The 27,496-nt window shown below is 43.2% G+C and overlaps 4 protein-coding genes across 7 annotated transcripts; 3 read left to right on the plus strand and 1 right to left on the minus strand.

Moving 5' to 3' along the window:
- The first annotated feature begins 1,100 nt into the window (after nt 1-1,100).
- LOC135497143 (cationic amino acid transporter 4-like) lies at nt 1,101-9,918 on the plus strand. Its single transcript, XM_064786879.1, has 4 exons — nt 1,101-1,108; nt 6,767-8,397; nt 9,142-9,250; nt 9,410-9,918. The coding sequence occupies exons 2-4, from the start codon at nt 6,772-6,774 to the stop codon at nt 9,577-9,579; spliced, it is 1,905 nt and encodes a 634-aa protein (XP_064642949.1). The 5' UTR covers nt 1,101-1,108; nt 6,767-6,771; the 3' UTR covers nt 9,580-9,918.
- Nucleotides 9,919-10,471: 553 nt separating this feature from the next.
- On the plus strand, nt 10,472-12,258 carry LOC135497021 (SUZ domain-containing protein 1-like). Its single transcript, XM_064786665.1, has 5 exons — nt 10,472-10,548; nt 10,712-10,770; nt 10,971-11,081; nt 11,189-11,293; nt 11,449-12,258. Exons 1-5 carry the CDS (start codon nt 10,477-10,479, stop codon nt 11,498-11,500), a joined length of 399 nt encoding a protein of 132 aa, XP_064642735.1. The 5' UTR covers nt 10,472-10,476; the 3' UTR covers nt 11,501-12,258.
- Nucleotides 12,259-12,922: 664 nt separating this feature from the next.
- LOC135497000 (uncharacterized) lies at nt 12,923-22,864 on the minus strand. 4 transcript variants are annotated; one of them, XM_064786621.1, is made up of 16 exons: nt 22,729-22,864; nt 22,108-22,228; nt 21,762-21,834; nt 21,384-21,425; nt 20,814-20,909; nt 20,531-20,610; nt 20,175-20,377; nt 18,804-19,895; nt 18,434-18,576; nt 17,395-17,475; nt 15,897-15,999; nt 15,338-15,460; nt 14,901-15,013; nt 14,548-14,679; nt 14,087-14,257; nt 12,923-13,741 (listed from the first exon to the last, which is right to left on the minus strand). In XM_064786621.1, the coding sequence occupies exons 1-16, from the start codon at nt 22,748-22,750 to the stop codon at nt 13,568-13,570; spliced, it is 2,769 nt and encodes a 922-aa protein (XP_064642691.1). In that variant the 5' UTR covers nt 22,751-22,864; the 3' UTR covers nt 12,923-13,567. The 4 variants fall into 4 exon arrangements, with proteins under 4 accessions (XP_064642691.1, XP_064642692.1, XP_064642693.1 ...); XM_064786622.1 differs by lacking the exon at nt 17,395-17,475 and adding an exon at nt 18,042-18,089; XM_064786623.1 differs by lacking the exon at nt 21,384-21,425.
- A 643-nt stretch (nt 22,865-23,507) lies between these two features.
- On the plus strand, nt 23,508-26,214 carry LOC135496742 (COP9 signalosome complex subunit 7b-like). Its single transcript, XM_064786218.1, has 8 exons — nt 23,508-23,621; nt 23,882-24,130; nt 24,269-24,357; nt 24,486-24,545; nt 24,859-25,001; nt 25,152-25,257; nt 25,344-25,474; nt 25,810-26,214. The coding sequence occupies exons 2-8, from the start codon at nt 23,893-23,895 to the stop codon at nt 25,838-25,840; spliced, it is 798 nt and encodes a 265-aa protein (XP_064642288.1). The 5' UTR covers nt 23,508-23,621; nt 23,882-23,892; the 3' UTR covers nt 25,841-26,214.
- Nucleotides 26,215-27,496: the final 1,282 nt, after the last annotated feature.

Below are 27,496 nucleotides of genomic sequence, written 5' to 3' on the forward strand. Positions count from 1 at the left end.
GTACAACAATTAGGCTCTAATTTGGGGACCCCTTTACCTAGGCCTACAAACTCATAGCTGGTACAGGCCCATTCCTATACCGATGGTATTTGGCATAATTTCACGCAAGCGAAAACGGTCATAGATCTTTCCGCCAACTTATGGTGATACTCACAAGAGTTTATCTAGGCCTACATGCTCCTTGGCTTAACACGTTTTGAGCTGGGCTCTAACTATGTGATATGACTGTACAGAGCTGAGTCCTTAATGCAGGTGCACATACCCAGTGGCAATTCACTTATCGATTCCCGATCATTTCTATCCATCAGCAAGTGCAGGCATTATTGGACTTACAAGTGAAACACTCTGGATGAGAAATATGGACAGTGTTTCAGTTCTTGGAGCAGTAAGATCGTAAACAGTCTAGAAACTTTCAAGGAACAAAAGGTAGGATTTTTGTTTTCAAGTCATGACACTTGTTACCGCCTAACGACAACCTGTGGATGCGTCTCACATTGACATTATGTACATCTTCATAGCACTCCATATGGTCATCCAACAGTTATTTAATACGGGAGTCTAAAAGTTGTCCCAATAAAATATCGAAATCGGGCCTAATGATGATTTGGATCGTTGGCTGATACGGGTTCTCGGGCCGTGATTCCCCGGCGAACTGCCCCGCATGCGAGCGGGTCACTCGAGATCACGGACCCACGTGTCGGTACTGATCATGGGCTGATATCCAAAGGTATTTGTTCAACCCACAAAAGGACTAACTCGTTAGTAGGCCACGAAGTATCAAAGCAATAAATGCAACGTACAACTTCCATATATAAATACGGAATTCTTAAAGGCTTTGCAATTCATAAGAATTGGTTGTTAGTTTATACTTAGTGGAAGGCGAACAAACTTGAGAATCGAACGGGAAAATGTGTCCGGTCAACATGAGCTTATTGTATTTCGAATGATGGTGGGCCGGATGGTGCTGATCTTCGCGGGCTGTCTGTTGTACCTTAATATTGACCATACTTTCAAACGCCGACAGTTTGAAGGTCGAGACTGAGAATGCAGCGGTTGTCCTGGACCTGGATTTCTACATTCTAAGGAGCACATCTGGGATTTACTGAAGGTAAGCAATTGTCAGTTATCAGATTACCGCCATCTTTTGATAGGGAACATGTTAGATATTGGGAACACGAAAACTACAGCCGTTGGGTTCTTCTTGACTGGTTTCCTTTCTGAAAGCGGTCGAATGAGAACCGGGCAGCCATGGTGAAGACTCATCCAGTCTCGGACCACTTCACAGAATGCCCCGCGTCACCTTGACACCTTGAGTCTGACATCACTCCACCCTCAGTCATATTAGATTGTGCAAGGTGCATCATGGAAGTCCGGATAATTAGCCGCCTGGGTAACCTTACCAGATGATGGACGTTTGCAGCATTATGTTTCATGACACGAGTTTGGGAGTTCTATCTTAGATCAAAGAATGCTTTGAGAGACCAGCTAAGCTAACTCGAGTTTGATCTAAGTGACCGTTCTTCATGCGCAGAGACATAGAAACGACCCCGAATCTTTCGTTTCTGCACTTCGACTCAATAAGCCCTGCAACATTTCTTGAAATCTACACCGTTATAGTTTTTCCTCTTCTTTTATCGAACGTGTTCTGACAATTGGCGTTAAACGTCAACATCTGCTTTTTCAGTTGATGATGGAGTCCCGACCACGGTCCTGCCAGATTTGTGGTGTCGTCCAGGTGGAGGGCACCGCCTGCCATTGCATGAGCAACCATACAATATGCGCCCCCTGCACCGGTATCCAAGGGTTAAAGTGTCGTCTGCTCGAGAACTATGACTGTCGCTTGTGTCAACGGGAATTCCTGGATCCGGAGCATTCAAAGAAAGAAGTCCCTCCGTTGCTGAAAAGGTTCGCACTGCTGAAGAACGCTGTTGGTGTGACGGCTGCCTTTTGCGGTGTGAATAAGTACCATGGAGTGCGGCAGGTCAGAGCGAGATTCGTTTGCATAGATTGTGAGACGTATTCATGTGAGAAGTGTCTGTCTCATCACGGCGGCAAGAACAAGGCCATTATTGGGCACCATAACATCTGTGACCTCGTCTCCAACCGGAGGCATGATAGCGCCCTCTGTTGGGAATGTTCTCATCGAAAGGCTATTAACTTTTGTTTGAGTGAAGAGTGTAATACATCACTGTGTGAAGTATGTACCAGTTGCCATGATGCTGATCATGATGTGAAGGAATTGGGCGTTGCCAAGAAGACCATGGAGGAATATATCAAAACAAAGGAGATGACCTTGAGAAATAGTATTCTGTACATGGAGGAGAAAAAGTTAGACACGGAAAGAGAACGTCGTGGGTGGTCTCAGGAAACTGCGAGAATTCGTGAGAATATCAATTCATGGGCAGACGAGCTGATAAACCTCCTTGAAAAACAGCGTCGTGACCTTTTAAAGGAGTTCAAGGTCAAAGAAGAGGGTATACAGAATGAGTATGATGTCATAGAGGGTAATCTGACGGAGGCCGAGATGAAGAAAGGTCACCTGAAGAGTGTTCACGATTTGCTGGGAGATGTGTCGGATATTAATGACGTCACTTCTGCGTACGGGTTTCTGAGGGCCAATGAAGCCACATGGCGGTCAAGTGATGTTCGAGAATTGACAGAGTCTGAGGACAATGTGCATTTCACGGAAATAGTCTACAGACGTCAGAGAGAAATAATACAAAATCTTAGACATAACAACCTAGTCGGACAGGTCCACACTCTGATTGGTTACAAATCTGAACCGATGCTGACCTCTAGTGTCAAATGCGAGACCGACACAGAGCCAACGCAAATTTCAAACATCATTATCCCGAAACCAAACCGATTGGTGGTGTGTGACCGCGGGAACAAATCGGTTAAGTCCAGTCGGCTGATCTCCGCGAAGGGTAATCACGACTTAAGAGAATTTCACATGAAATCGCAGCATATCTCGCAGCTAGTCCATGATAAGAAACGCGGGCGTCTCCTGGGTGGAGTGTGCAACAGTTGGTACTCGTGGTTTGATGAAATCTGGGTCTTGTCCTGGGACCTCTTCAATGAGAAACAGTTGTGTAGAGTCGGAGAGAACCACACCGGCCTCCTATTGGTCATCAACGAAAACTTCGCCTACGTCATCACTGCCTTTCATACCGAAGGTGCACGTGAGCTGACTGATTCCAGTGAGGACCTGAGGACGTATCTGCACGGCTCCCCAAAAGGAGAAACATCACCAAAGTCATCGTTGTCTAGGTTGTCACCGGTACCCAGAAGGGGCGATCAGAGTCCAAAGCCACCTTCCTCACCGAGACCCTTCGCCTCAGGGTGCACCTCCCCTAACCGTCCCTCGTCACCAATGCTGTCAAAGAGTACCGAGCTATGGCCTGGGATGCTGAGCCGAAAGCTCCGCAGATATCAGCTTGACGTGCCTGATACGAACTCCGGACCTTCAACCCCACAACTGTCACCAAGGTTGGGGAACTCACCGCTTCTCACGCGCAGGAAACGCTGCGTCACGTGCCCGACGGAAATTTTGAATTTTGAGCTCCACGGTCGAGAAAATAAGGAAATTGATACTTTCCTAGCAGACGTCACAAAAAGAACATGGAGGGGAGAGATCTTCGTTTATGACCTTGACACTTTTGAGCAGATCTCTAATGTCACCACAGATTACTGTCCACAGACTGCAGTGGCGACACCAACCGGTGAGTTGGTCATGATCTCACGTGATGGTTGGATGAGAGTTCTGACATCATCACTCGAGGAGCTTCGGTCTGTCCGGATTGCTGGGATACGGGGACACAGGGAGGCGGACTTCCATGCCCAGTCTGCCTCGGCCCTGGCTGTGAATGGGCGGGGCCAACTCATAATAGGTCTGCACGGGAGAAATGCCATAACTGAAAGGAAAGGCGGTCGTATCAATTTGTATTCTCTCTCCGGCGAGTTTCTGCGAACACTGATAAACGAGGAGAGCGGATTACATCACCCAACGGCGGCCTCTATCGACGACCACGGCAAGTTATACGTGGCCGATGACAATCAGGATGGCGGACAATCATTGGTTGTTTTCCAGCCGGAGCGCGAACGTTCCGCCAATCACGACAAAGAAGACAATGGGCTGGAAGAGCAAGCTGTTGGACATGGGGTCGCGTTGAAAGATGGTATCGATATGAAATGAGGCAAACAATTGTTCTCTTGAGTCGCCGATGTAAAAGAGATCTTAGTCCTGGTGAAATAAGATTAAATACTAGAAAAGTCACGTGAGAGTGACATAGAATGTGCCAGGGATGGAATGCTTAGCATGGTTGTTGCTGTTGTTGTAGTTATTACTGTGTTTTTGAATACATTTTTATACAACTGTGGATGACCGCAGTTTAGTCAGTGATTGCAGTTCGCCCATTTTGTTGTGTGTAATGTCAGCATCTTCAGGCCACGGGCCATAGGGGAGAAGAAACTTAGGCAGCGATACCAGCATCTGTCAGGTTGAGCAACTTACAAAACAATATATATGCAAAGTAAAAAGGACAAGTACATGTATTTGTTCTGTTGCAGCTGATATGGGGCTTTTAGTCATTAAAAAACAGGTGAAAGCATAAATCACGGTATTTTAAACTGCTCGTCTCACAGTTGATCAGATTCATTTGTGCAGCTGGGTTTCCATTTACCCAGGAAGGGAATTAGACGGCAGAAGGTGTGACCAGTTTCGGGCGTATAGTCCAATCAAGAGTGTCAAATTTTGCGTCTCCGGCATGCTCTTAAGAATTGAGCCATTTTCTGTAATATCGGAAAAGTGGTGCAAACGGTGGACATTTAATGTAAATTTCGTAAACTTAATAGCACTGGAGAGTGAGTTACGACAAAAACTGAGCCAGTCGCTGAGAAAACTGGCCCGCGTGAGTTGATGGTGCTATGTGAAAGTAACTTTCTCGTTCGAAGAATGTACCGGGCCTATTGATGATACCAAGGCTTCATTAGGGATGATACACTATGACTACAACATCAAATTTGGCTATGATGGTTTTGTATAGTATATACATGTACTGGTATTCTAATTCTTGAATGCGATAACCTCAGCTTAGACATAACTGACCGGTTAGTGTGAACAAACTGCTGGTTCGCGTGACGTGTGAATATCAATACTGGTATGCCTTATTGCGACCAAATAGACCGGGTTTTATGTAACATCGATCAACATGGTTTGGTACTCTTGGTTCGGCCATATCTGATGGAATTCAGTCAAAGCAAAGATTATAGCTGTCAGCTGTGTGTGGTCTTCATGCTGTCAGCTATTCATAAGCTGCATACGAATTTAATGTCAGAAAATTTTATCAGGAAAATCGTGTGACACACTTCTGAAAACCACAGCACCATTTTTAGCTAAAGAAGAGGATGAACGACAGATGAAGGTTCCGCGCACTCCCTTTAAACCAGACGGATTCGAGCACCTGCCGTTGACCTGCATTGGTAACTTCCATGACCATCCAGTGACGGAGCGTTTCACAGGTGAATGTTGATTTTACCACTACCAGCATAATTCCGTTTTTGGTTTTTGAATCACTTGAGACGACAGCTTCAGTTTGATTTTGCGCTTCATCAATCAGCGTTCATTTATTAACACGGCAGTGCGTGTCAAAGGTGCTATTCAAACGAGAGCACATTATGAATTTCCAAACAATACCTGCATGTTCACTAGAAAGGCCTATGATTTTATTCTCTCGAGACCAATATGCTGCTGTCTGAAGCTGAGTGTTAAAACACCTGTTGGGTATGTACCGACCGGCAAATCAATATTAATTCATGAACAAGTTACATCAAATCATACGCGATTGGAATGGACATGAGATATACTGGGGGCGTCCACTAATCGGTTGTTCATATTTTTGTCAGCATTTTGGTGGAACGTCTCGGGGGTTGAACGAGCGAGCGAGCGAGGAGATAGCAGTTGGTGTTCAAAGTTGGAACAACACGATCACCAGAAATCAAAATATTCAACCACTGGTCGGACGAATTCAATAATTCCTCTTTGGATTGTTACTTTTGACGTGGTAATTGTGTCGTCTGCGAATAGTGATAGTCTTCTGCTTCACGGCGAGTAAAGTTTAGTTTACGGCGAAGGAGTCCGACAAATCCTATCGTCAGAAGTGAAAGTGAGTATCAATGTGGCAAACTTAGGCCATCCCTTCTTATTGATCATGCAAGTTATTGGGTAGTATCCGTGTTGTCAACGCACGTGCTATGCGACCTTCGCTTCAGCACTTGGTGCATCAGCTTTCAGTTTCAAAGTGAAATTAACAGACAGATCAAGATCGCTTGTCGTTAGATGTAAAGTAAAGTAAGGAAAAATGTAACCCCAATTTGTCACTGGTATACGATACGGCGTTCAGGGGCAAAATGGCTTCATTGTTCTCGACGTCGTCATTTTGACGCGTCGTCCGTCGTTTGCGCGTTGTTGACCATTCCAAGATCGGGAAGCAAGTCGTTCGCACATATAGGCATATAGACCTGGAACATGGTCACTTAAGGTAATGTAAATCTTCAACAAAGTCTAAAAGGGGAGAGCCGCAGAGTGATTTCAAGATCTCTATCGAATTACGACCATTCATTCCCCTTTGATGAAGTTAGCTTACAATATTTTCACCACCACAGGCACAACAGACAATGAACGGCTACACCATACCAAAGATTAGAGCCGTAGCCCAAAGTATGTTAACTCCCGTCTACAGGTTCTCGTCATGTTTTCTCTTTGCAGAACCTATGATGACGTCATGTCGCAGCAGGTGCGAGGACCTCTCGATCAAGGCCTGGAAGAGCCTGACAAGGACCAAGACCTTAGAGGCCGATATCATGAAGACGCCGCTCAAACGATGCCTGTCAGCGGTCCATCTCGCCTTCTTCGGAGTTGGGCAGATGGCTGGTGCGGGAGTGTACGTCCTGACAGGGACTGTCGCCAAGAACCGGGCGGGGCCCGCAACATTCCTCTCGTACTTTATCGCCGGGTTGATCGCTTTCCTTTCCGCGTTGTGCTACGCAGAGTTTGGCGCTCGAGTTCCGAAGGCGGGGTCCTCCTACACCTACGCTTATGTCACTGTCGGAGAGTTCTTAGCGTTCGTGATCGGATGGAACATATTATTGGAACATTGCATCGGCGCGGCTAGTACTGCGCGTGCGTGGGGTGGGTCGATTGACGCGATATCCAACGGTGCAGTCAAAAACTTCACATTGACCTACATTGGTGGTATGAACATGACAGGTCTGGCAGAATACCAAGACTTCCTTGCGCTCGCAATCATCATAGTACTGGCAATATTTGTTGCTTTAGGTGCGAAAGTTAGCATGAACTTTAACAGTTTCATAGCAGTTTTGAACATGGCTATAACTGTGCTGATCGTAGGGGTGGGGTTCTATAACGCAGATTTAAAAAATTGGACCAACAAAGATCACGGCGGTTTCCTACCGTTTGGTTTTGGGGGTGTGATCAGTGGTGCGGCCATGTGCTTTTACGGGTATGTCGGGTTTGATGGGATCGCCATCGCTGGGGAGGAGGCGGAGAATCCGGCCAAGGCAATCCCTATCGCAAATGGACTCGCTATGTCCATCGTGATGATAATGTACGTGTTGATGTCATCTGCGCTAACTCTCATGGTGCCGTATTACGACATTGACCCAGCCGCAGCATTTTCCGTCGCGTTTCGCGACCTCGGTTTCGGATGGGCGGAAATAGTTGTGACAGTTGGCGCCCTTGTGGCAATTACGGGAACTACTCTTGGGAACTTGTACGCAGTGCCGCGGAGTGCTTGGGCTATGGCAAGTGACGGTTTATTGTTCGATTTCCTCTCCTACATACATCCTACCAGAAAAACACCCATGGTGGCGATCCTTGTTTTCTCCATCCTTGCTGGCATCCTGGCGGTCATACTGGACTTAGCAACCCTAGCCGAGTTCGTCTCCTTGGGTACGCTTATGGCAGTGACAGTTGTATCAGCTTGTGTCATCGTCCTACGTTACCAGGGGATCGAAGACTGTCAGTTTAAGATCAAAGACCCAGACGCCGACTCGAACACTTTCAACAAAGACGCTGAATCATACAAAGATAAGCTGATAGAGTTAGAAAGGGGAGAAGACTTTGGGAGGTTGAAACAACAGTTCAAGGATGTGCCAATCCTCAGAACATTTGCCCCTGGCAAAGCAGTGACTCTGGCAGTGGCCATCATGGCCGTCCTAATGTTCGCCATCGCCATCTTGATAATCGCTGGATTGCAGGACCTAAAGAACTCCTCCTGGTGGCTGATACTGATACTAATCGGGTTGTGCTTTATCCTGGTGTTGACCTTTGGTTCCATCTTAATGCACGTGCAGAATGACAGTTTCCTTACATTCCAGGTGGGTCGTAGAACTTGTGTACTTCATCAATATGTATCGTGTGTTCCTTCTTGGGTGCCACTAACCACCTACATCTCCACCTCTCTGACATTTTCAATGCGAGTGTTTTTGGTTTGAACATCTGCAATCTCGTTTCTCCAATCGGATATTTTCATCTCTGGCAAGGAAAGTCGAACCTTCCCTCAGACTGCTACCCGATCCTGCGCCATTGTCGTCGGATCGGACACCAGGCTGCCTTTTCCTCTTTCATTCTTTACAACTCTCCGTCATCTTGTCTCTAGCCATAACAACTAAAATGTTACAGCAACCTGTCGTACTGTGCTTCCGAATTCCCAGTAGCTTCTCTACGGGGTGTCCCATAAAGAAAACTAAAAATAGACTGAAGTTAACCTCTGTCTGTCAGATGTTTTCTTTTTGGGACACCCTGCCTTAAATCTTCTGTTTCATGGCATGTTGATGTTTTGCATGTCGCGTGAACTCTGTTTTAATGTTGCACGTGATTGATGGTAAGCATATTGTACATGTTCAAGGTGAGGGGAAGAGTAGATTTAGTTGGACATGGATTAAGGTATATGGCTAGAGAGACCAATGGTCACTGACGGCTATCATTCAGTAAAATCGGTTGTTTCCATGAAATACGCCCCCAGGTTGTCTTAGGTCACGATTCCTTTTCATCATGCTTCATTTATCCCTTTACTCCAGATAACAGCTAACAGTACGATCTTATCTTTTTCACTTTTTCAGATGCCCCTGGTGCCGTTCCTTCCAGCCTTGAGTATGTTTGCTAACATCATGCTACTGGCTAACCTATCAACAATGGCCTGGATACGGTTTGGTGTCTGGATGGCAGTAGGTAGGTTCTCCTTCACAAATGTGACCCTTGGGAGTGAGCTCTAATGAAGCATGTCGCCGAAAGCTTGTGAACAATCACTGCAAGGCAATTGAACTCTCTGGCTCTCCAGATTTTCTCACTCTGCCTTTTTCTATCCTATTTCATGTTCTCGTTTTCCAGGATTTGTAATCTACTTCGGTTACGGTGTTCATCACAGCAAGGAGAACGTGGAGGTGGCGGCAGAAACAACAGCGATCTCCTACAATTCTGAAGACGGTGTCTCGGGCATCGCGGCGAGTAAGGAGGAGAAACCCAGTTATGATACATTTGGTGAAACAAAACAGGACTGAGGTTTTACTGCTCATCTGATCACGGGCAAATATGAAGGTGTTCTCTGTGGACTTTACCGGGGACTTTGGGAGAAGTCAAAACTGCAAATCCAACCCGCTGGAGTAATAAATATGTAGTAGAAACAGCCACAATAATCACTCGGTCGTCGCCCTAAAAGCAACATTGTGATAATATTGATAACCTCTTTGAATCTCTGATGAAGCAAAATGGGCGTCACGTTGCATGGCTATGCTGCTGACTTTAGCAGCGTCCACGTAATTGACGATGACGAAATGTAATAACGATGATCGTGATAACCAAACTGAAATTCGGTTCAATTAGTTATAATGTAATGAGTAAATGGAATAAATTATTCATGTTATAGATGTCGTACTTGTTGTTCAGTCAATATGCATCCTGACGTAATCAGTGGTTTTGAATATACCCCGCCTCTCGATATTGTATAGGTGGTAGGAGTATAGCAAAAACCTGATCTCAGGATGGTCAATATGCTACTGGTGGCTGAACCTTGGACCGGTGAATCCATCTAACTGATGAAGACCATGACCAGCAGACATACCCTCGGCTGTCCACCATTCTGATGACCATAGCGCAGCTTGGTCTGCCTGTACAACGGGCACAGCCGGACGACAATTCTGGGTCGAAGTTAGGACAATGTCACAACCAGACAACGAGAGAAGGATTAATGCATTTGGGGCCGTAAAACTCATGATTTATTGGTTTTGAGAACATGGCAAAGGCTCTTTCGAAATAACTATTCTGCAATCTCTTGCGCGACCGCACCCTACCCTACATATAGTTCATGAAAACATCGGGTAGTTGTAACACCCGCATCTGAATCTGTCACATATGGTTGAAGCAAAAAACGTTACAGCTGCACATACACAATCTTCAAGATGGCGGATGATGGTAAAAATGAAAATGACGACGAAATTTTGGAGGATTGGGAAGATTTAGAAGACACAGGGGTGGGTGATGATGATAAGTTTTGTATCTGACAAATAACATCTTTATATGCATTCGAAGAAAGTTTGGTTTTTACCAATCTGTGAATGAGAAGTGGTTTTATTTTGATGTCCAACTTCGTATCTTCGTAACTTCAGCAAGTGCCTATTCTTTTTCATTTTTTAGGAACTTGACAAGAGGCTTGAGGAATTAAGGTCTACTGCTGATAAAGATGAGACAAACAGGTGAGGAGAACTTAAAGTGATGTTTTGAGGTAGAAATCATTTCTATTGACAAGGAAGGAGCAATGCTGATTGCACAGATGGCGAAGTCCAAGCAAGCCATTGGCCAAGGATTCAGTCAATCTTGACCCTTCATGGCTTCGACATCATCCTGCCAGCTTTTTTACGATCTGAAAATCAATTCTCGATTCTGTAAATTTCAGGAGGACTTCTGGTAGTGGGCCGGTTGTTGAGGACAGTACGAGAACACAGTATCAGCCACAAGTAAAAATATTAAAAAGACAAGTCAATGAGAATGGTTATCAAGGTGCTGAGTAAGTAGATACATTGCATAGAGTTCAGACTGGGACTTCATTTCCTTGTAATACCATGATTCAAATCAACAACAAACCAGCTCACTCTACATATATTACAATTCCAGGAACAGAAAAGTACAAGTCAAATCACTTGAAGAAAGACAAGCAGAGTATGCCAAGGCGCGAGAGCGGATCTTGGGGCCTGAATATGGCAGTGAAGAAAGTGATAGGTAGGTAGAGCATGCTTAGACACAAGAAAGGATCATGTGGCAGTGAAGGAGCAAATCTTGGCAAATATTCTTTGAGAAGCATTTTCTGATCTTGGCGACTTGTTTCGATGGCTGTTTGCTTGTTCATTTCAGTTCATTTTGATTCTTCATTTCAGTTCACCATCCGAATCCCAGTCAACCCAAACACAGTCAGTGATGCAGAGATAGCCAGCGGTCAACAGAAATACAAATAAACATTTTCATCATCATCATCATCATTATTAGTTTTAGAGTCTCGTGGCCAATTTGACCTTCGGCTTGTCGTGTGTAACAATTTATAACAAAAAAACGTGTGCGCTTTAATGGGTGTAGACGGGAATTCATAACTTTCTCGATAAGACTATAATTTGGACAGTGTCTGTCGATGTGACCATCATTCAATGATTATAAACCATATCTGCAGTTGTAAACATGAGCAGGGCATCGGTGACAACTTCTTACTAATCCATGTTTGTGACTGCAACACTTGGACAGCCTACATGGTCAAGGTTAACAGGGAAGGGCCAAAAGGTGTTTACAGACATAGAGCCTTACTCTTAACACCTTCACGAGGATCTGAGGGGGTGGGGTGTTGGGGAGTGAAACAACGGCCGTGAAGGTGTTAACAACCATGCATAATAATAATTGAGAGTTTGAGGTTAACGACTTATCAAGCACAGGTGTGGAGCCTCAACTTTGGAACCATACAAACATGTTCTAGTCAAACCACTTGGGCAATAATACATGTGAGCCTGTTGAAATCATTTCACCTTGACCTGTTCCAAAATAGAGAGGACTATTGATCATTGCTTTGCTTTTCTAAGTGCTACTTGAAAGTTTTTTTGCATTAAAGAATATTTCACTAGAAAACCTTGTAGATATGCTACCGGATCAAAAGTGTGTGGTATATTTTGTGTATAGATACATTGTGTAAATAGATGAATTGTTTTACAAAGCCTGGTGTTGATATCTATTTCAAGTTGTTGTCGAAACACCTTCTTTGGTTCCTGTTGTTGTCTTCTTACTTTGGGAAGGAGCTGCAGACCACACTGACCTCGATACCCCCACCATCTCATGCAAACTACGTGTCTGGCCACACTTGTCAGAAAGTCAAACCACTGAGGATATCCGTCAGAATCCGTGACAGACAAGTATTGAGACCAGCGGCTCAAACCTTGCCTCTTAGTTTTGGCAGTTAATAGCAGGACAACCCACTGCATGAGATGACATGCCTGGACGTTAGGTTCAGTAATTCTGAGCAGAACACTGCAATCTGCCATGATCAAAGCCAACTTGGCAGACATCCTTGTTTACGACCAGGATGCAGCGTTGACACCATTTAGAGGTGCTTGATAGTGCCAGTGACAGCTGGGTGTGGTCATTGACCACTCCGACGCATTCAATGGCATTGGCTGCCTCCTTGTGGCAGCACTTCCACGATCTGAATGATGTCATGGAATCACCGTCTGTGGCACGGTGACATCAGATTCCACCATACATGTAGATTCAGATATCACAATAGCTCTGTCTGTTGAAAGTCATAATACAACTGTGCAGTAGAACACAACAACCCCAACTACATTTAAAACAGATTCATTTCATTTATTTGGTATAAAGATTATAACAAACTTTTCATACTCATTTGTACAACGTAAACAAGTTGTCAGAATAAAAGGAAAATCAAAACGGAGCCTCCCATGACTGTCATGTTAACAGCCAATTAAAATATTCACCTGATCATTACCGGTGCTGCATATTTAGAGATTGTATTAAAACATTTGTTAAACATTACATCTGATGACTTGAATATAATAGGATAGACTGGAATTATGATATAAAATGAGCACCATGTCGACAGCATCCTGACAATATCTAACCATATCACTCGATACATGCTATGCGTAAGGAGAAATCGTGTGGTAGGCCCTGTTTGCAGGAGGATGTGTCTAAAGTTATTGGCAGAGATGCAGCAATACTGGGAATAGAGCAGGAAATAGAGACAAGGCTCTGGGATACAAATACATTTATAAGTGTCAACTAGCGAGATCATTTACAATAGGAATACTGTAGTGTCACATGCGAGTACAATTTAGTTTCTACAGTCATTAGGGGCTAATCATTTTCAAAATACTGGACTGACATAACCTAAAACTGACGCATAATACCCAGGTATTGCAATGCTGGACATTCCCACAGTTAATTGCCAACAGAAATAAACCCCACTAGAATAGCATTATTGGTTGACTGTGTATCTCCTCAGCTTGGCTCAACATTCTCCTCCCCAGGGACACATGCGAAGTCGATCCCATCAGGCGTCTTCAGGTCGGAAATCCCTGCTGTACTTTTCCGTGAGAGCCGTCGTTGACACTTCGGACATGGCTTCATATCTGTTTTACACTCTTTATGGTAGACAGCTTTACAACGTAAACACTGGAAAGGTCAACGTCAAGGTCAAGTCAGAGAAAGAGATCTAACGATGAAATGGAACTACTGACAAGCCAAGGTTGAAGGATCGAATGGCAACGCAGGACAAGGCAGGGGACCAGCCAGTCAGTTAGGTGAACATTTACCATACACAGTGGCAGGGGCCTTACGATAGCAAGAACAAGAATGAACAATCTATACCCCAATTATTTGGAATATCAGGTAACGTTGCATCAGTCACAGACATTCAATGATATAAGAAGAGGTGAGATCTTTACTTAACGCTGTCTGGAATCAAACACCTTGAGCAGTATGTCACCCCACCACATACATCATGCTTTCTTTAGTTACCTGAACAGTAGTTTCCACCTCAAATGGGTAGATGACTTTCGGATTATCACAGATTTCACAGAAGAATCCCTTCTGACTGCAGAGTGAGCAGCTGTAGACATGCTTGGCGGCATGTTTCACCACCTTCTTAAGGATGCTGGCTAACTGACCTGTGAACACTTGTAACAGATCCTGAAAGCAAACAGTGATCTCAGAAAATAAGTAGAACAATGGCCACACACGGACTAGAGATTCAAAGTCTGGGGGATAAGTGGGAACTCGAGTCAAAGTCTGGGGGATAAGTGGGAACTCGAGTCAACTACTGCTTTTATAAACCAGACGTGACTACGCATTTGATTGAACTGCTGTCAAACACAACAGGTTGTCTCAACAAACATTGCAAACCTAAATGTTTAAACCAAGGCAGTTCACTGAGCAACTGGTCAAAATGAAAGAGGCTCAAGTCTACAGGAAGTACTCACAGCCAAAGAGTAGAGATGAATATGTTCAAAGAGGTATTCCTTGGGCCACACCTTCTTCCTGAAGTCGTCTGCTACTGATTGTTTACATGTGAACAAGTATGATTTAAGGTAGCGGAGCTGTTGCCGAATGACCTGGAGAAAAATAGTCAACTTATTAATCTCAAAATGATAAAAGTTGTGCTAATGGGCCGTCAGAGTGGCAGAGAGGGTTAAACATCGGTGTTATATCTGAGGTCATTAAGTTCGGTGCAGGCTAAGACCATGTCCACATGTGATGGAGAGACAACTCGAATGCCATGGTTCCTTCCCCCTTATAGGTTAGGAGCAGCCACATGATTCATTGGCAAACTTACATAGACTTCCATCATCTCCTCAACGTGTTCATAGAGTAAAGGGTTAATTCTCCTCAGGTTCAATACCGGTTCCTCCTGCACTTGGATCAGGAAACATTTGTTGTCTTTTGAAACTGAAGAATACAAACATAGAAATTGGTCAAATGAACACAAAATAGAAAGACTGCAGCTAATCACAAGACTGATAGCACAGCAGAGTCCTTCAACTCAAAGTTGTCCTGGTTCACTCAGTGGACATCTAAACATTTATGCACTCAGCAGCCAGAGGGCACTGGAACCCATATCTTGGACCAGCAATTCATTGACCAGGTATATGTATGTATGTGGATACCAGGATCATGATGACAGGTAAACAACTTGATAACTAAAACAGGAGTGTCCAACATAGAATGCAGAAGAGGATGATTAGCTGGGACAAATCATTGATTCTGAATTACCTTTGTGTTTCCTGAAGTCCCAGTTATGCACGATCCTCGAGGGAATGTAATACTCGTCATTGTCATGACACTCGAGGCAGTAGTAACAGCCATCATACGTACACACGCGGCACTTCCCATAGACTGGTCAAAGGAATGAAAATATGTAAGTTAACATCCAATGTTGGTATAGATTCTAAATGGCCTCACAGCACTATGAGCAGCCGGTGTATTTCACTCTGTATAATGAGCATGCTCAGACAACCAGACTGTAAAGTACTATGGCTTTGTTAGTAGTGAATGTTCACCAGAGCGTCAAGCATTGTTTGTCTGAGAATGGGTTAACTTGATTTCTTTGCTGATACTGGTAATCCAAGACCATTGTGGACTCAGTGGTGTAGTGTTAGTGTATCAACCTCATGATCAAGAGGAAGTGGGTTCAACTCCTGGCCGAGTCTGCTTCTTGGCTCACAATGGTCGCGTTCAAATGAACACTTCAGCTGCTCCACAAAACCTAAGAATGTTTTCTGGAGACGAGAAATTACTCTGAGCAAGGTTTGAACCATGACAAACCACTTACTTAATCCTATAGGTTTCATGCAGCCTTGACATTGGAAGTTCTGCACATCGAGGCCTTGTTCATTACAAATATCACTGATTATGGACAGCATGCCTTGCGTTTTCTGGAAATTAGAGACGAAAATTAACCACAGTGAAAAGCCGATTCCTGTATAAAGATTTTAGAAGCAAATGCCACTAATTCGACTTTCGGTCTTTTTAAGTCAACACACCTTCTCCGCTGTGACTCTAACGGTTTCTACATTAAAGGTGTCGTCTCGTTACATGAGTTTCAAGCAGATTTTGCTGGTTTGCAATGAACAGTTTGGTATTCAGATGGGGGGTCTGTTTACTTTCAGTTTCTGGTTGGCAGATGATAAGTTTTGTTCAATCTTGATATCTTAAAGAGCTGCAAGTGGTAAGCACCACAAGTTTTTACAGTTTGACATGATAGTTACCCCAACAGGCAGCAATTTGACCACCAATACCCACAGTAGTCATGGCAGTTTGACCACCAATACCCACAGTAGTCATGGCAGTTTGACCACCAATACCCACAGTAGTCATGGCAGTTTGATCAGAGGATGAGCACATTTAGTGAACAGTCTAACACTAACATGACAAAGTGGGTTAAGCATTGGCTAATGATGTTTAGACACAGAGAAAGATAGTGCGACGAGGGGTTGGGTCGAGGCCAGGGTTAGGGCCTGGGTTAGGGCCTGGGTTAGGGATTCTATGATTGTGAATGTGCAGGAACATCTGAAAGGTTGTAGCAGAAATTATTTGGTTGTTGATTAAATTATTAATGTTCTATTTCATTCAAGAGTCAGTTATACCAGAACTGAACATTCAAATAGCCACCACCATCATCGTAAGAGAGAATACATTCTGAAACATATGAAGTTTAGGAGATAAATAAACTTGGGTTTATGCTTTAGCAAACTGGCTGCCAGTTATTGTGTTTATTATGGAATTATGTTAATGGTAGTGAAGCACAGCAGTAGTGACGGAGGACAAAGGTATCAGTTCAGGTTTATAAATAAGATGTCATAAGTACAATAGAAACCACACAAGTGGCCATGCATGCTTATGTGTACATGCATTCTTATAAATGTACATCATTATACTGCTTGAACACTAGAATAGGAGGGCTTGGGTTTGTTGTATTGTAAAGGTAAGCTAATGCCTTTGTCCACCATTGTTTAGCCAATCAATAGATTCACATTATGAAATGTAAAGTCAGTTCAAAACACATGATTACAAGAATTTACATGAGGCGAGTAAGGTTATGAATGCTACATGCAGTGAATGAAACCGTAAGACAGTGATAAGAGCAGAGACAGCTATAAAGCTATCAACACCAGGGGGGGGGGATCCAGCACAACATGCACTTTCTCATGCTATCGTTTATGGTGGATATTGTTTATCCAAAAGTTGACATCGCCAGGAATGCTCTGTCCATCACCTTGTTTTCCCGACCGCTGGATCCTCCCCGTAACACGGAGAAACAAACAACTTACCATGTTGGCCTGGTCAGAGGTGATCGAGGCATCCTTGGGGATAACCTCATACTCACTGCTGACATCAATCACTTGGTCTTGCTTGAAAAGGCAGAGACAAGACACATTGAAATACATGTTTACCTTATGAAATACATGTTTACCTCTTGAAATACACATTTACCTCATGTAATACAATGATAAACAACTGACACTGAAAGAATCATCAACAGCCAAAGATTGAAACCATGGATAGATTGGACTCAATGATGCACCCTCCGCCACAGGAATATAAACCTACATTAGTTTTTCAAACAGTTCTTAGATATATCGCTGTCAAAGAAGTCTGTCGATGATGGTGGTGACTTAATGAATATAAATCAGGTGAAAATGGTCTGAAAATCACATGAAATCAACAAGAAAACATTGTCAATTTACTGTACCAAATAAGAAATAGAGATATACGGGATCACTATAGTAGTCACTTCACAACAAGAAATCTGACTAGCTACACGTTGCTGTCTCTACACACGGTAACCATGGTAACCTACAGGTACAATGGACTAGAGGGGAAGACTAAGGATGCTCTGTTGGCAGCCAGGGACGGACAAGGTTACAAACACATATTCACAAGGTTCAATAAAATACACAAGCTATCTCATTCAAACCTTTGTTCTGCGACGTAGCAAACCAGTTGTATAATATCGACTCTGCAACTAAAGTTGGTATCTTAACTGTTACTCTTTTGATTTATTCAAAAGTTCTTTCTCATTCAATGGATGAAATGACTGAGAATGCACAAGAATTAAGGAAAGGTAACTTGCTTGGGGTTACAAACCAGTATGGCAGGGCCAGCATTCCACCCACAACCCACGGATTTTGAGTTATGTTCATGACCTTGCATCTTCTTGCAGTGTTTCACAGTGTCCATTAGCCTCAAGATGACATTTGAAGTCAAAAGCCAAAACTTGCTTCAGCCATCTCAGGAAATCAACTGTCAGCGATGTAAAACCCGAAGGCATTGTTGTCTTTCAAAAACTTGATGATTCTAACCACTCACCATATCATCCTGGATCTGTTCCTCTGACATCATTGACGTCTGCTCGTCTGACAGATGACTGATCACCTGGCTCACAGTAGCAGACGTTGAGACTGATGAGGAAGACGGCTCGTAATTCTGGAGAAGTGAGTCGTATGTTTCTTCTGGAAAATATAGAGAAATCATAAGAAACTCTGAAACAAAATCATTGGTTTCTGTCTCAAACTGTACAGCCTGCGATGGACTCACTCCATAGGCCTGCGATTCCTTCACCAACATCGGTAATCTGACATAATCTAAGCAAGAAACAAGATCAAGTCCAATGATCAGTTGACGACTAGAACTCTCCTAATCTGAATCAAAACAAACCAGAACTCATGACATCACTCACTTCCAACGGTTGGTTTCTCTCTCACTGTATACTCCTGTGACTGTTCAAATGCTGACGACCATCCCCCCATCTCGCCGAGCTTGTTCCCTAAACTCGCCAAATCATCATCTGTCGTATCCTCCATGGCTTCATGGCCGTATATATGAGCCTCCAAGTCATCAATATCATCACCGTTCTCCGGCATGATCACCTCCACGTTAAAACTGCCACTCACAGCATCCCGCATTTTATCGACAGCTTTCTTTGACCCGTTGCTCGCATCACTACTCTTCAGTTTGACATGACTAGCGATAACATCCGACATCGAAGCGCTCGTCTCAGATTTACGCCTCTCTCGAAACCTGTACACATTCGTCGAATTAACAGAACTGCCTGATCCACTGCTCTGCTTTCCTAAGCCATCTGAATCGTGGAGATTCCTTCTCCTTTCATCATCTGGGCAGCTTACATCACTTCCCGATGATGTACCTAACTTCTCCACCTCAATGGTCATCTTACGAATGTCATCGATATTATCTGAATGCAGCATAGAATGATCAAATGGCGAATTAGGCGGGGGACCTGGCATAGAACCCGAGCCCACCAACCTATCCTCACCCCTCAACAGGTCTACCTTCTCATGAGATTTCTCTTTTTTCTTTCGTTTTTTCTTCATGGCCTTGCGGGTAGCGCCACCTTTAACGGCCCTCTCCGTCTCGACTGTTAACAATTTGATCTCGTCTGCATCCTTCGTCTTCAACAACGACGGATCATAAGGAGTGTTTGGCGGTGTCCCAGGAACAACATCAACGTTGAGGTCATCTGTCTTAGCACCATTATCTGCCAGCAGCGCCATCTTTTGTATAACATCTGAATCACGTGTATTCAGCAATGACGGGTCATAAGGTGTATTATGAGGTGTGCTGGGTTCTGCTGTCTGTTCTCTGCTGCTATGATTGGATAAGTCCGAATGATAAGGTGAATCAAAATGATCTTGACCTTGGATTGGTTGGAGCGTTGCCTGTTTGATGTTTTTGGAAGACGTGGAACGTGCCTTGACTGGCTCAGTGCCAATTATCTCTGCTGATGATGTCTTTCTTACAATGGCAGAATCTGAAAGTTTAACAATATTGATATTTGAGAACCTTAAAAAGGACAGTATCATGTTGTTTTTCTATTTGAATGTATAAAGGATGACGTCAATGTGATATACAAACCACACAGATTCCGTTGTTGAATTTCCCAAAATAAAAGTTAATTTGATTAACTGATCTTTTTTCTTGATTTTTTCATGAAAATTTCAGTATTTTTAAGCCCAAATTACATTTACTACGGCAACAAAAAGAGTTTTTCAAATTCTAAAAATGATGAGACTTTTTTATGAATATTTACCACTCTTTGATGCAACGACAGCAGATGGCACCCCCCGAGGATCAAGCAGGCCGGACAACATCAGCGAGATGTTTGGCCACATGTTCAACACACTCGAGTTGTAGGACAGTTGAAACATGAAGTTGGACAGACCTTGGAGGTAGGTTTTCAGGATTCCTGGTTTCTCAGCGTCGCGGAGGAAAGATGGGTTTCTGTAGTATGTCCTAAAGAGAAGACAGTTTGAGAGTTTGTAAACGTTTTTTGGGTGTTTGCTCGGCCAGGGATTCAGGGAGTTCCCTGGCATAGTGGAAAAGTGCTGGTCTCCTACATGAGAGGTCACGGATTCAAATCCATCCCATGAATAAACAACAACTTACTTGAGAGTAGCGGCGTCTGCCAGCATAGCATCGAGGTAACTCTCGATCAAACCATCATTGATTGCCATACGAATCCAAGCCTGGAAACAAAGACACACGTCAGCTTCAGGTTCAAGAATGACACCATATTGACCATTGAACAGACTTCCATTGACTAATTCCACAAGAGTGGTTAATGTGGTGGTGGCCATCACAGCAAAACTACAGTTGGCTTCAGCCCTCACTTGGAGCATTTTGACACTTGTATGTGTCAATAGAAATGAATGTCAGTCTTTTCACCTACCCTGCAGAATCCAACTTCTGTGGTGATTTGTCCGAGATGGTTCAGCTGAGACACAACATCTTTATGGGTGCACTTCACAAGGAAACCCCAGAAATTCTGAAAGAGAAATATTATTTGTCAACTTTTCGTCATACGATATATGCAAGGTTGCTCATTTCAGCTTTTAAGTGAGAAGATGTGTCAATCTCCACGTGGGTTCCATCATCGTTTTGGTTTCATGACAAAATGCCCGACTTGTTCATATTATACACATGGTACTGGCCAAAGTTGGAACTACAGTATCATAACTGTCATTGAAAAGAATGGCAAATGTGGTTTGGAGTGTTCATGTACCAGCTGAGTATGACATTCTGCAACACCATAACATTATAATAAACTTCTTATAAATTAAGTATGTAAGAGGCATTGAAGCATGAGAGTGATAATATTTGGAAAAGCAACTCAACTGAACCATAACACTAATGGTATGCATGTCAGCCAAGCTATTCTGACTCTCAAGCTAAATAACCAATGCAGAACACTTTGAACACACTGAAGCAAACATGCCAACAGAAAGTAACAACATCCTACCACATCTGAGCTCTTCACATTTCCACCCAAAAAGTTTGAAATCTGCAAAAACACAGAGCATGCATAGACTACAGTGAACATGAATACAACATGAAGCAGTGAAATCAAATGTGAGCTTGGAGAAAGGCATGATGGTGTAGGCCCAATACAAGTTATCAGCCAAGAGACCATGAAGATGATTGAAGAAATCTCCTCAATTCAATGTTGTTCAGGCTCAAATGTAAGCAAAAATAAGAAAGTTTTAAAAAACAGACAACACTAAAAAATTCAATAGAATAGAAACACTATATTTTCATGCACTGTTCTTCCAAAACTAAGCATGCATATTTAACCGTTAGTGTTAGCTTGGATGCTCTTGTGAGGGATTCTTCTTCTTACCTTGAATCCTCTTTTCAATCCGTGAAGGAAGACTGCTTCCAGAACATTACACATCGCATTAACACTGTCACTGCTGCAAAGAACAAAACATATGACAAGTATTAGACTTTGAACTTCATCATTTAGCATGGACTTGCACCCTGCTTTCCACAATGTGCTGTCAAGAGGCCGTATTCAACTTAACTTCCACCTGAGGATGTGTGTATGTTTGTAAAAGAAGGTAGGTACTTTGGCAGGTATCAATCCATTGGATTACCTGAGAAGGGCAATTCAAGTCTCTTTGTAGTATGGTACAACTTGGTCAAGCTTAGTATCTTATTCTATCAGCCAGACTTGTCGACCCTACCTTTGGATTGGGTCCTCTGAATGAATATGTTCTTTCTCTACAGCCTTCAGAGCTCTGCTCAGCTCCTCTATCAGGTTGTCCTTGATCCGTGAATCCTCCGCCACTACATCTGGCGAAGCACCTGCAATACAGAAACAGAATTACAGGTCGAAATGTAACAACACTGAGTTACACTCCAAAAATCATGTTCTCAGTGGCAATAACCCCATTTAAAAGCTTATGGTTTGGGCAGGCCGGGAATTCAACACTTTTGATTGGTAAATCCACTGGATCGGAGCTAACTCCAAAGTATGCCTTCAGATCCCTGAATCAAAGAATCACTGAACTGAATGGTCTGGAAGTCATCGGACCAATGGAGTAGTATGGACCACAGCAGCTGGTGACCTTTGGCCATCCCATGGGTAATGTATTCTACAGTGCAGTACTGTACTCTACAGCACTAAGCCAGAAGTGATCATCAGACCAATGGAGTATAGACCACAGCAACTTGGCCTTCCCATTGGGTAATGTCTTTCTGACTACAGTGCAGTTGCCAGTGGCAGTGCAGTCATTTTGATTTCCACCATCATTTTTTTTCAAATATGGACATTTTTTCATATAAATTCAATATTGAGGGCGTACCTTTTCCACCCCAAAGACTCATATTTCTTTTTACTTTCAGAATATCAGTTCTAGCAAATGAAATAACCACGCAATTTGATGAAATCACGAGTTTAGTGGCTGCTCGAAATCATTTTCCGGGTTTTGTGCCACCATGTTTTTTGGCTGTATTGGTGGCTAAAATGTTCAAATTTATACTCTCACATGTTTTTAGAATATTATAGATGAAAACTAGCATGTGTGTGTTATTCAAAATAAATTACGATTACTTAAATCTGTATTAATCGTATAATTTAGATTTTATAATTTGAGTCGTATCGCGCTTTAAAGATCAATGAGCAGCTTCCCATTTGGTCACACTAAACAGTGTCAACCAGCGTCCACCAGTGTCCACCAGGTTTAAAAGCATATTCAGTCATCAAAATAAGATCTAATGGTCATAAACGAAATAAGCAGGACATTTTCCAAATTTCCTGATCGTTTCATGACATTTGTGTGCTAGATTAGCGAGTTGTTGTCTAAAATGTACCAGGCATCCACTACCCAGTCGGCGGCCATGTTGGGTTTGACTTGGAGGAAATGACAGGGCTTCCCAAAACAGGAGCCCTGTGATTTTAGACAGCATCTCCCTTATCTTACACCCCAATATCATGAAATGATCAGGAAATGTGTTTTATGGTGTACTTATTACGTTTATGGCTAGGGGCCTACTAAATTTTATTTTGATGGCTTTATATACCCGACTTTAAACCTGGTGGACGCTGGTGGGCGCTGGTGGACGCTGGCTAACGCTGTTTCGGATGACCGTCAAAGTTTGAGAATCTGGATAAACTCTTTTAGTAAATTCTGATTTTTCTACTATTCAAGTTGAAATCTGATTGTATAGCGAATAATTTCATCATAACAAGTAACAGGTAATTCAAAAGTATACACTTTTGTTGGTATTGTGATACAGGGACCTTTGAAAACGTAAATTATAGTTGAAAGTTGTCGATGAAAAATGGAAAAATTAGCCTAACAACTTACTTTGGCCTGCCTATAGCCGGACAGTAGTAGCTCTGTACATTATGTACACTCTGTCCCTCTGTATACCCATATATCATCTTGTTACGTTAGTCATTATGAGAGAGCTTTTGACACATCATCATCATGTCACATCTAGTCCTTATTTCAGAATCTGCAAATATGGCGACTGAGAAAACGGCCCCATCCAATCCGTTAGAGCAGTTTGTGCTTCTCTCAAAGGCAGCGAAAGGAGCAGCAGCTGTGACAGTCATCAAACAAGCATTAGAAGCACCAGGGGTTTATGTCTTCGGAGAACTACTGGACATGCCAAATATTCAGGAACTAAGCGAAGGACCTCATGCCTCATATTTCAACTTGCTGAATGTCTTTGCATATGGGACTTACAATGATTACATTGGTAAGATTGAAAATCAGTTGAAGTGAAAGTTGAGACCGTGTTGCTGTATCAACATGATTCACAATTGGCTACGTGGATGGGATCAGTATGACTCACGCAATTTACAACTGTTGGAACTACCTCATATTCTACTTTCAGAAAATAAAGCTACTCTTCCAGAATTGACGCCAGCACAGCTGAATAAACTCCGACATCTCACAATTGTATCTTTAGCCACCAAATCCAAGGTATGTCTTGTTGATATCTGAGCATCAAACGTTCACTGAGTACAGATCTTCATCTGACAGATTTTAGTTTTGGTTCTAATGTAACGTCTGCAACTGTAAATAATAGCTAAGTGGTGTTTCCTTTTCAGTGTATTCCATATTCAGTATTGCTTCAGGAACTAGACCTCAAGAACTTAAGAGAGTTAGAGGTAGGTCAAGGGCTAGCTGGAGTGTGCACTTTAATTTCATTTTCTATTCTAGCTTTGAAAGTGAATACCTTTATCTTTGACATCAATAATCATCTTGCACATTTACAAATTTGCCTGGCCACCTGCAGCTGTCTCTTTCCCTGTCATCTTCAATAATCAGTATTGTCACCACTTGGAAGTCTGCATTTTGTGGAATCGTATCACGAACATGTGCTCTTCTGTTGTCAGTGTTGCTGAACCATCTCCCATTGCACCTGGACTTGGATTGTTCTTCACGCCATTCTGATACTCATCTCTCCTGATTGTTTTGCAGGATGTGATAATCGAGGTGATATATGCAGACATTGTCCATGGGAAGTTGGACCAGAATAATCAACAGATCGAGATTGACTATGCGCTCGGTCGAGATATCAGACCAGAGGCGATGAAGGAGATGGTTGGAGTCTTACAAGAATGGTGAGGGAAATATACCTCCTGTTTTGTGATCAGCTAAACAGAATCTCTAATTTGATTATGATGTTGGGATTGAGTGTGGCCCCCCCCTCGCCCTCCTTTAACCTTCTGTGGTTTACAAATGATTTTAATCTGGTGTCATCTTTCCTCCAGGTGTGATAGCTGTGACAGTGTCCTACACAATATTGAACAGCAGATAGTGAAAGCAAACACGTACAAAGAACAACAGAATAAGATCACGGAGAAAATAGAACATGAGGTATGTGACACTTTCTGGGACCGAGCCAAACTTGCCATCACAGATTCATGTGGTTGTGTATAAATGCTTATGTCTTCCTTTCGCAGGTGGCGAATATTAAGAAAACATTGAAGAATACGCCACAATCGACAGACATGGATGAACAGATGGTGACAGACAGTCGTGAGATCTCATTACAGGCCGAGAAACCATCCAAGAAGTCGTCAAAAACAAAAGGGTATGTAGTCATCTTCAGTGCATGTACATTTATGTGTAGGAATGGTTTTCATGCTCGCTAAAGGCCACAGTACACCTGGACATCAAATGTACACATGTGTGCTCTACACTAAGTTCCGAGCTGTTAGAATAGTGGGTTTCATCAGTGTCCAATGAACATGACTCCCTTCATCTGTGTCCTCAGTGGCCTACACCCTCAGTCATGTCACCGAGAGGGTGACCTTTTACTACAGCATTGGGGTCCTTCCATCTTTACAATTAGTTATGGCAACATTTTGTTGAACAACCCTAAAAAAGTCAACAACTGATTGATGTATTTTGTTTCTTCTCTTCCAGACTACGAGGGACAGGGAAATTCTGGAAGTAGATGACTCGATCGTTGGTGCTATGTGTCAGGAGGATTCATGTTTGGACTCTTTTTGTGGATGTGTGCTCTGAAGGACTTGTTTTGAGTACACTGATTTTGTTTACATGTCATTGAATGTGGAGTTGATTCCAAAAGCAGGGGTAGGGGGACGTCAATGCTGTAGTACATGTAATGGTTGGCATGGCTTATGTGTATGTTCTCGATCTATTGACTTGATGCAGTCACAAGTAGTGGTCAAGATGGCCATTTGACCCTCAGGGTGAGAACGAGTTGTTATTAAGGTTGTGCCGCTATCACAAGGCTGAAGGGTATAAAGCAATGTATACATGTACATGTACAATAACACTGTAAATTAAATGTTCCATCAATTTTCATATTACGTGTTTGCTAGTTCTTTCTTGGTATACATTGTACACCATGTACAGTAAAACCTCTCTATTAAGGACACCCTCGGGACTGACTTAACACCTTCAGCGCCGAACCACGTAGATCTACGTAGTACTAATCCCGCCTCTGAGCTGGTTATCGCAGTCTCGTGGACTTCATCGAAGAACTACGCCATCGCCATCTTCAGGGCAAGATAGGAACTGAAAAGACTAAACCATCTTTTCAGTTCTTACCTTGCCCTGAAGATGGCGATGGCGTAGTTCAGAACTTTAAATGACTGCTTGAACCAACTACGCCATCGCCATCTTCAGGGCAAGATAGGAACTGAAAAGACTAAACCATCTTTTCAGTTCCTACCGTGCCCTGAAGATGGCGATGGCGTAGTTCAGAACTTTAAATGACTTCATGAACCAACTACGCCATCGCCATCTTCAGGGCAAGGGAGGAACTTGGAAAGACCTCTTTGACGTTTCAGTTTGTATCTTGCCCTGAAGATGGCGATTGTGTAGTTCCTTCATGAAGTCCATGAGACTCGATAACCAGCTCAAAGGGGAGGAGAGGAGCTGGTGTATGGTAAGGGAGGTGCCACTGTTTATGAATCTCATCAGGGATTGGAATATGACACGTCCTTCTTCATGAACGAACTACGCCATCGCCATCTTCAGGGCAAGAGAGGAACTGGAAAGGCCTCTTTTTGTCTTTTCTGTCCTATCTTGCCCTGAAGATCGCGATGGCGTAGTTCAGAAGTTTAAATGACTTCATGAATGAACTACGCCATCGCCATCTTCAGGGCAAGGGAGGAACTGGAAAGGCCTCTTTTGACGTTTCAGTTCGTCTCTTGCCCTGAAGATGGCGATGGCGTAGTTCTTTCATGAAGTATACAGGTTGAGGGTTGTGCCGATATCACAAGACTGCAGGGTATAAAGCAATGTATACATGTACAATAACACTGTAAATTAAATGTTCCATCAATTTTCATATTACGTGTTTGCTAGTTATTTCTTGGTATACATTGTACACCATGTGCAGTAGAACCTCTCTATTAAGGACACCCTCGGGACTGACAAGTGCTGTCCTTAACACCTTCAGCGCCGAACCACGTAGATCTACGTGGCCCAAATCACGCCTCTTTGAGCTGGTTGTCGCAGTCTCATGGACAATGATGGACTTCGTGGAAGAACTACTACGCCATCGCCATCTTCAGGGCAAGATAGGAACTGAAAAGACTAAACCATCTTTTCAGTTCCTACCGTACCCTGAAGATGGCGA

Source organism: Lineus longissimus, chromosome 12, assembly GCF_910592395.1.
Source record: "Lineus longissimus chromosome 12, tnLinLong1.2, whole genome shotgun sequence".
In the NCBI taxonomy this organism is placed as follows: Eukaryota; Metazoa; Nemertea; class Pilidiophora; order Heteronemertea; family Lineidae; genus Lineus; species Lineus longissimus.

What these genes read in the sequence shown, in the direction of transcription:
- LOC135496742 (XM_064786218.1), top strand. Translation starts at nt 23,893, where the DNA reads ATGGCGACTGAGAAAACGGCCCCATCCAATCCGTTAGAGCAGTTTGTG. An exon ending in AGAACTTAAGAGAGTTAGAG is followed by an intron (nt 24,546 to 24,858) that starts GTAGGTCAAGGG and finishes ATTGTTTTGCAG; the next exon opens with GATGTGATAATCGAGGTGAT. An exon ending in AAGTCGTCAAAAACAAAAGG is followed by an intron (nt 25,475 to 25,809) that starts GTATGTAGTCAT and finishes CTTCTCTTCCAG; the next exon opens with ACTACGAGGGACAGGGAAAT.
- LOC135497143 (XM_064786879.1), top strand. Translation starts at nt 6,772, where the DNA reads ATGATGACGTCATGTCGCAGCAGGTGCGAGGACCTCTCGATCAAGGCC. An exon ending in ACAGTTTCCTTACATTCCAG is followed by an intron (nt 8,398 to 9,141) that starts GTGGGTCGTAGA and finishes TCACTTTTTCAG; the next exon opens with ATGCCCCTGGTGCCGTTCCT. An exon ending in TGGTGTCTGGATGGCAGTAG is followed by an intron (nt 9,251 to 9,409) that starts GTAGGTTCTCCT and finishes CTCGTTTTCCAG; the next exon opens with GATTTGTAATCTACTTCGGT.
- LOC135497000 (XM_064786621.1), bottom strand. Translation starts at nt 22,750, where the DNA reads ATGAGTCTTTGGGGTGGAAAAG. An exon ending in GGACTTCAGGAAACACAAAG is followed by an intron (nt 15,014 to 15,337) that starts GTAATTCAGAAT and finishes TGTATTCTTCAG; the next exon opens with TTTCAAAAGACAACAAATGT. An exon ending in TTCATCTCTACTCTTTGGCT is followed by an intron (nt 14,258 to 14,547) that starts GTGAGTACTTCC and finishes GTTTGCTTTCAG; the next exon opens with GATCTGTTACAAGTGTTCAC.
- LOC135497021 (XM_064786665.1), top strand. Translation starts at nt 10,477, where the DNA reads ATGGCGGATGATGGTAAAAATGAAAATGACGACGAAATTTTGGAGGAT. An exon ending in AATGGTTATCAAGGTGCTGA is followed by an intron (nt 11,082 to 11,188) that starts GTAAGTAGATAC and finishes TTACAATTCCAG; the next exon opens with GAACAGAAAAGTACAAGTCA. An exon ending in GGCAGTGAAGAAAGTGATAG is followed by an intron (nt 11,294 to 11,448) that starts GTAGGTAGAGCA and finishes TCTTCATTTCAG; the next exon opens with TTCACCATCCGAATCCCAGT.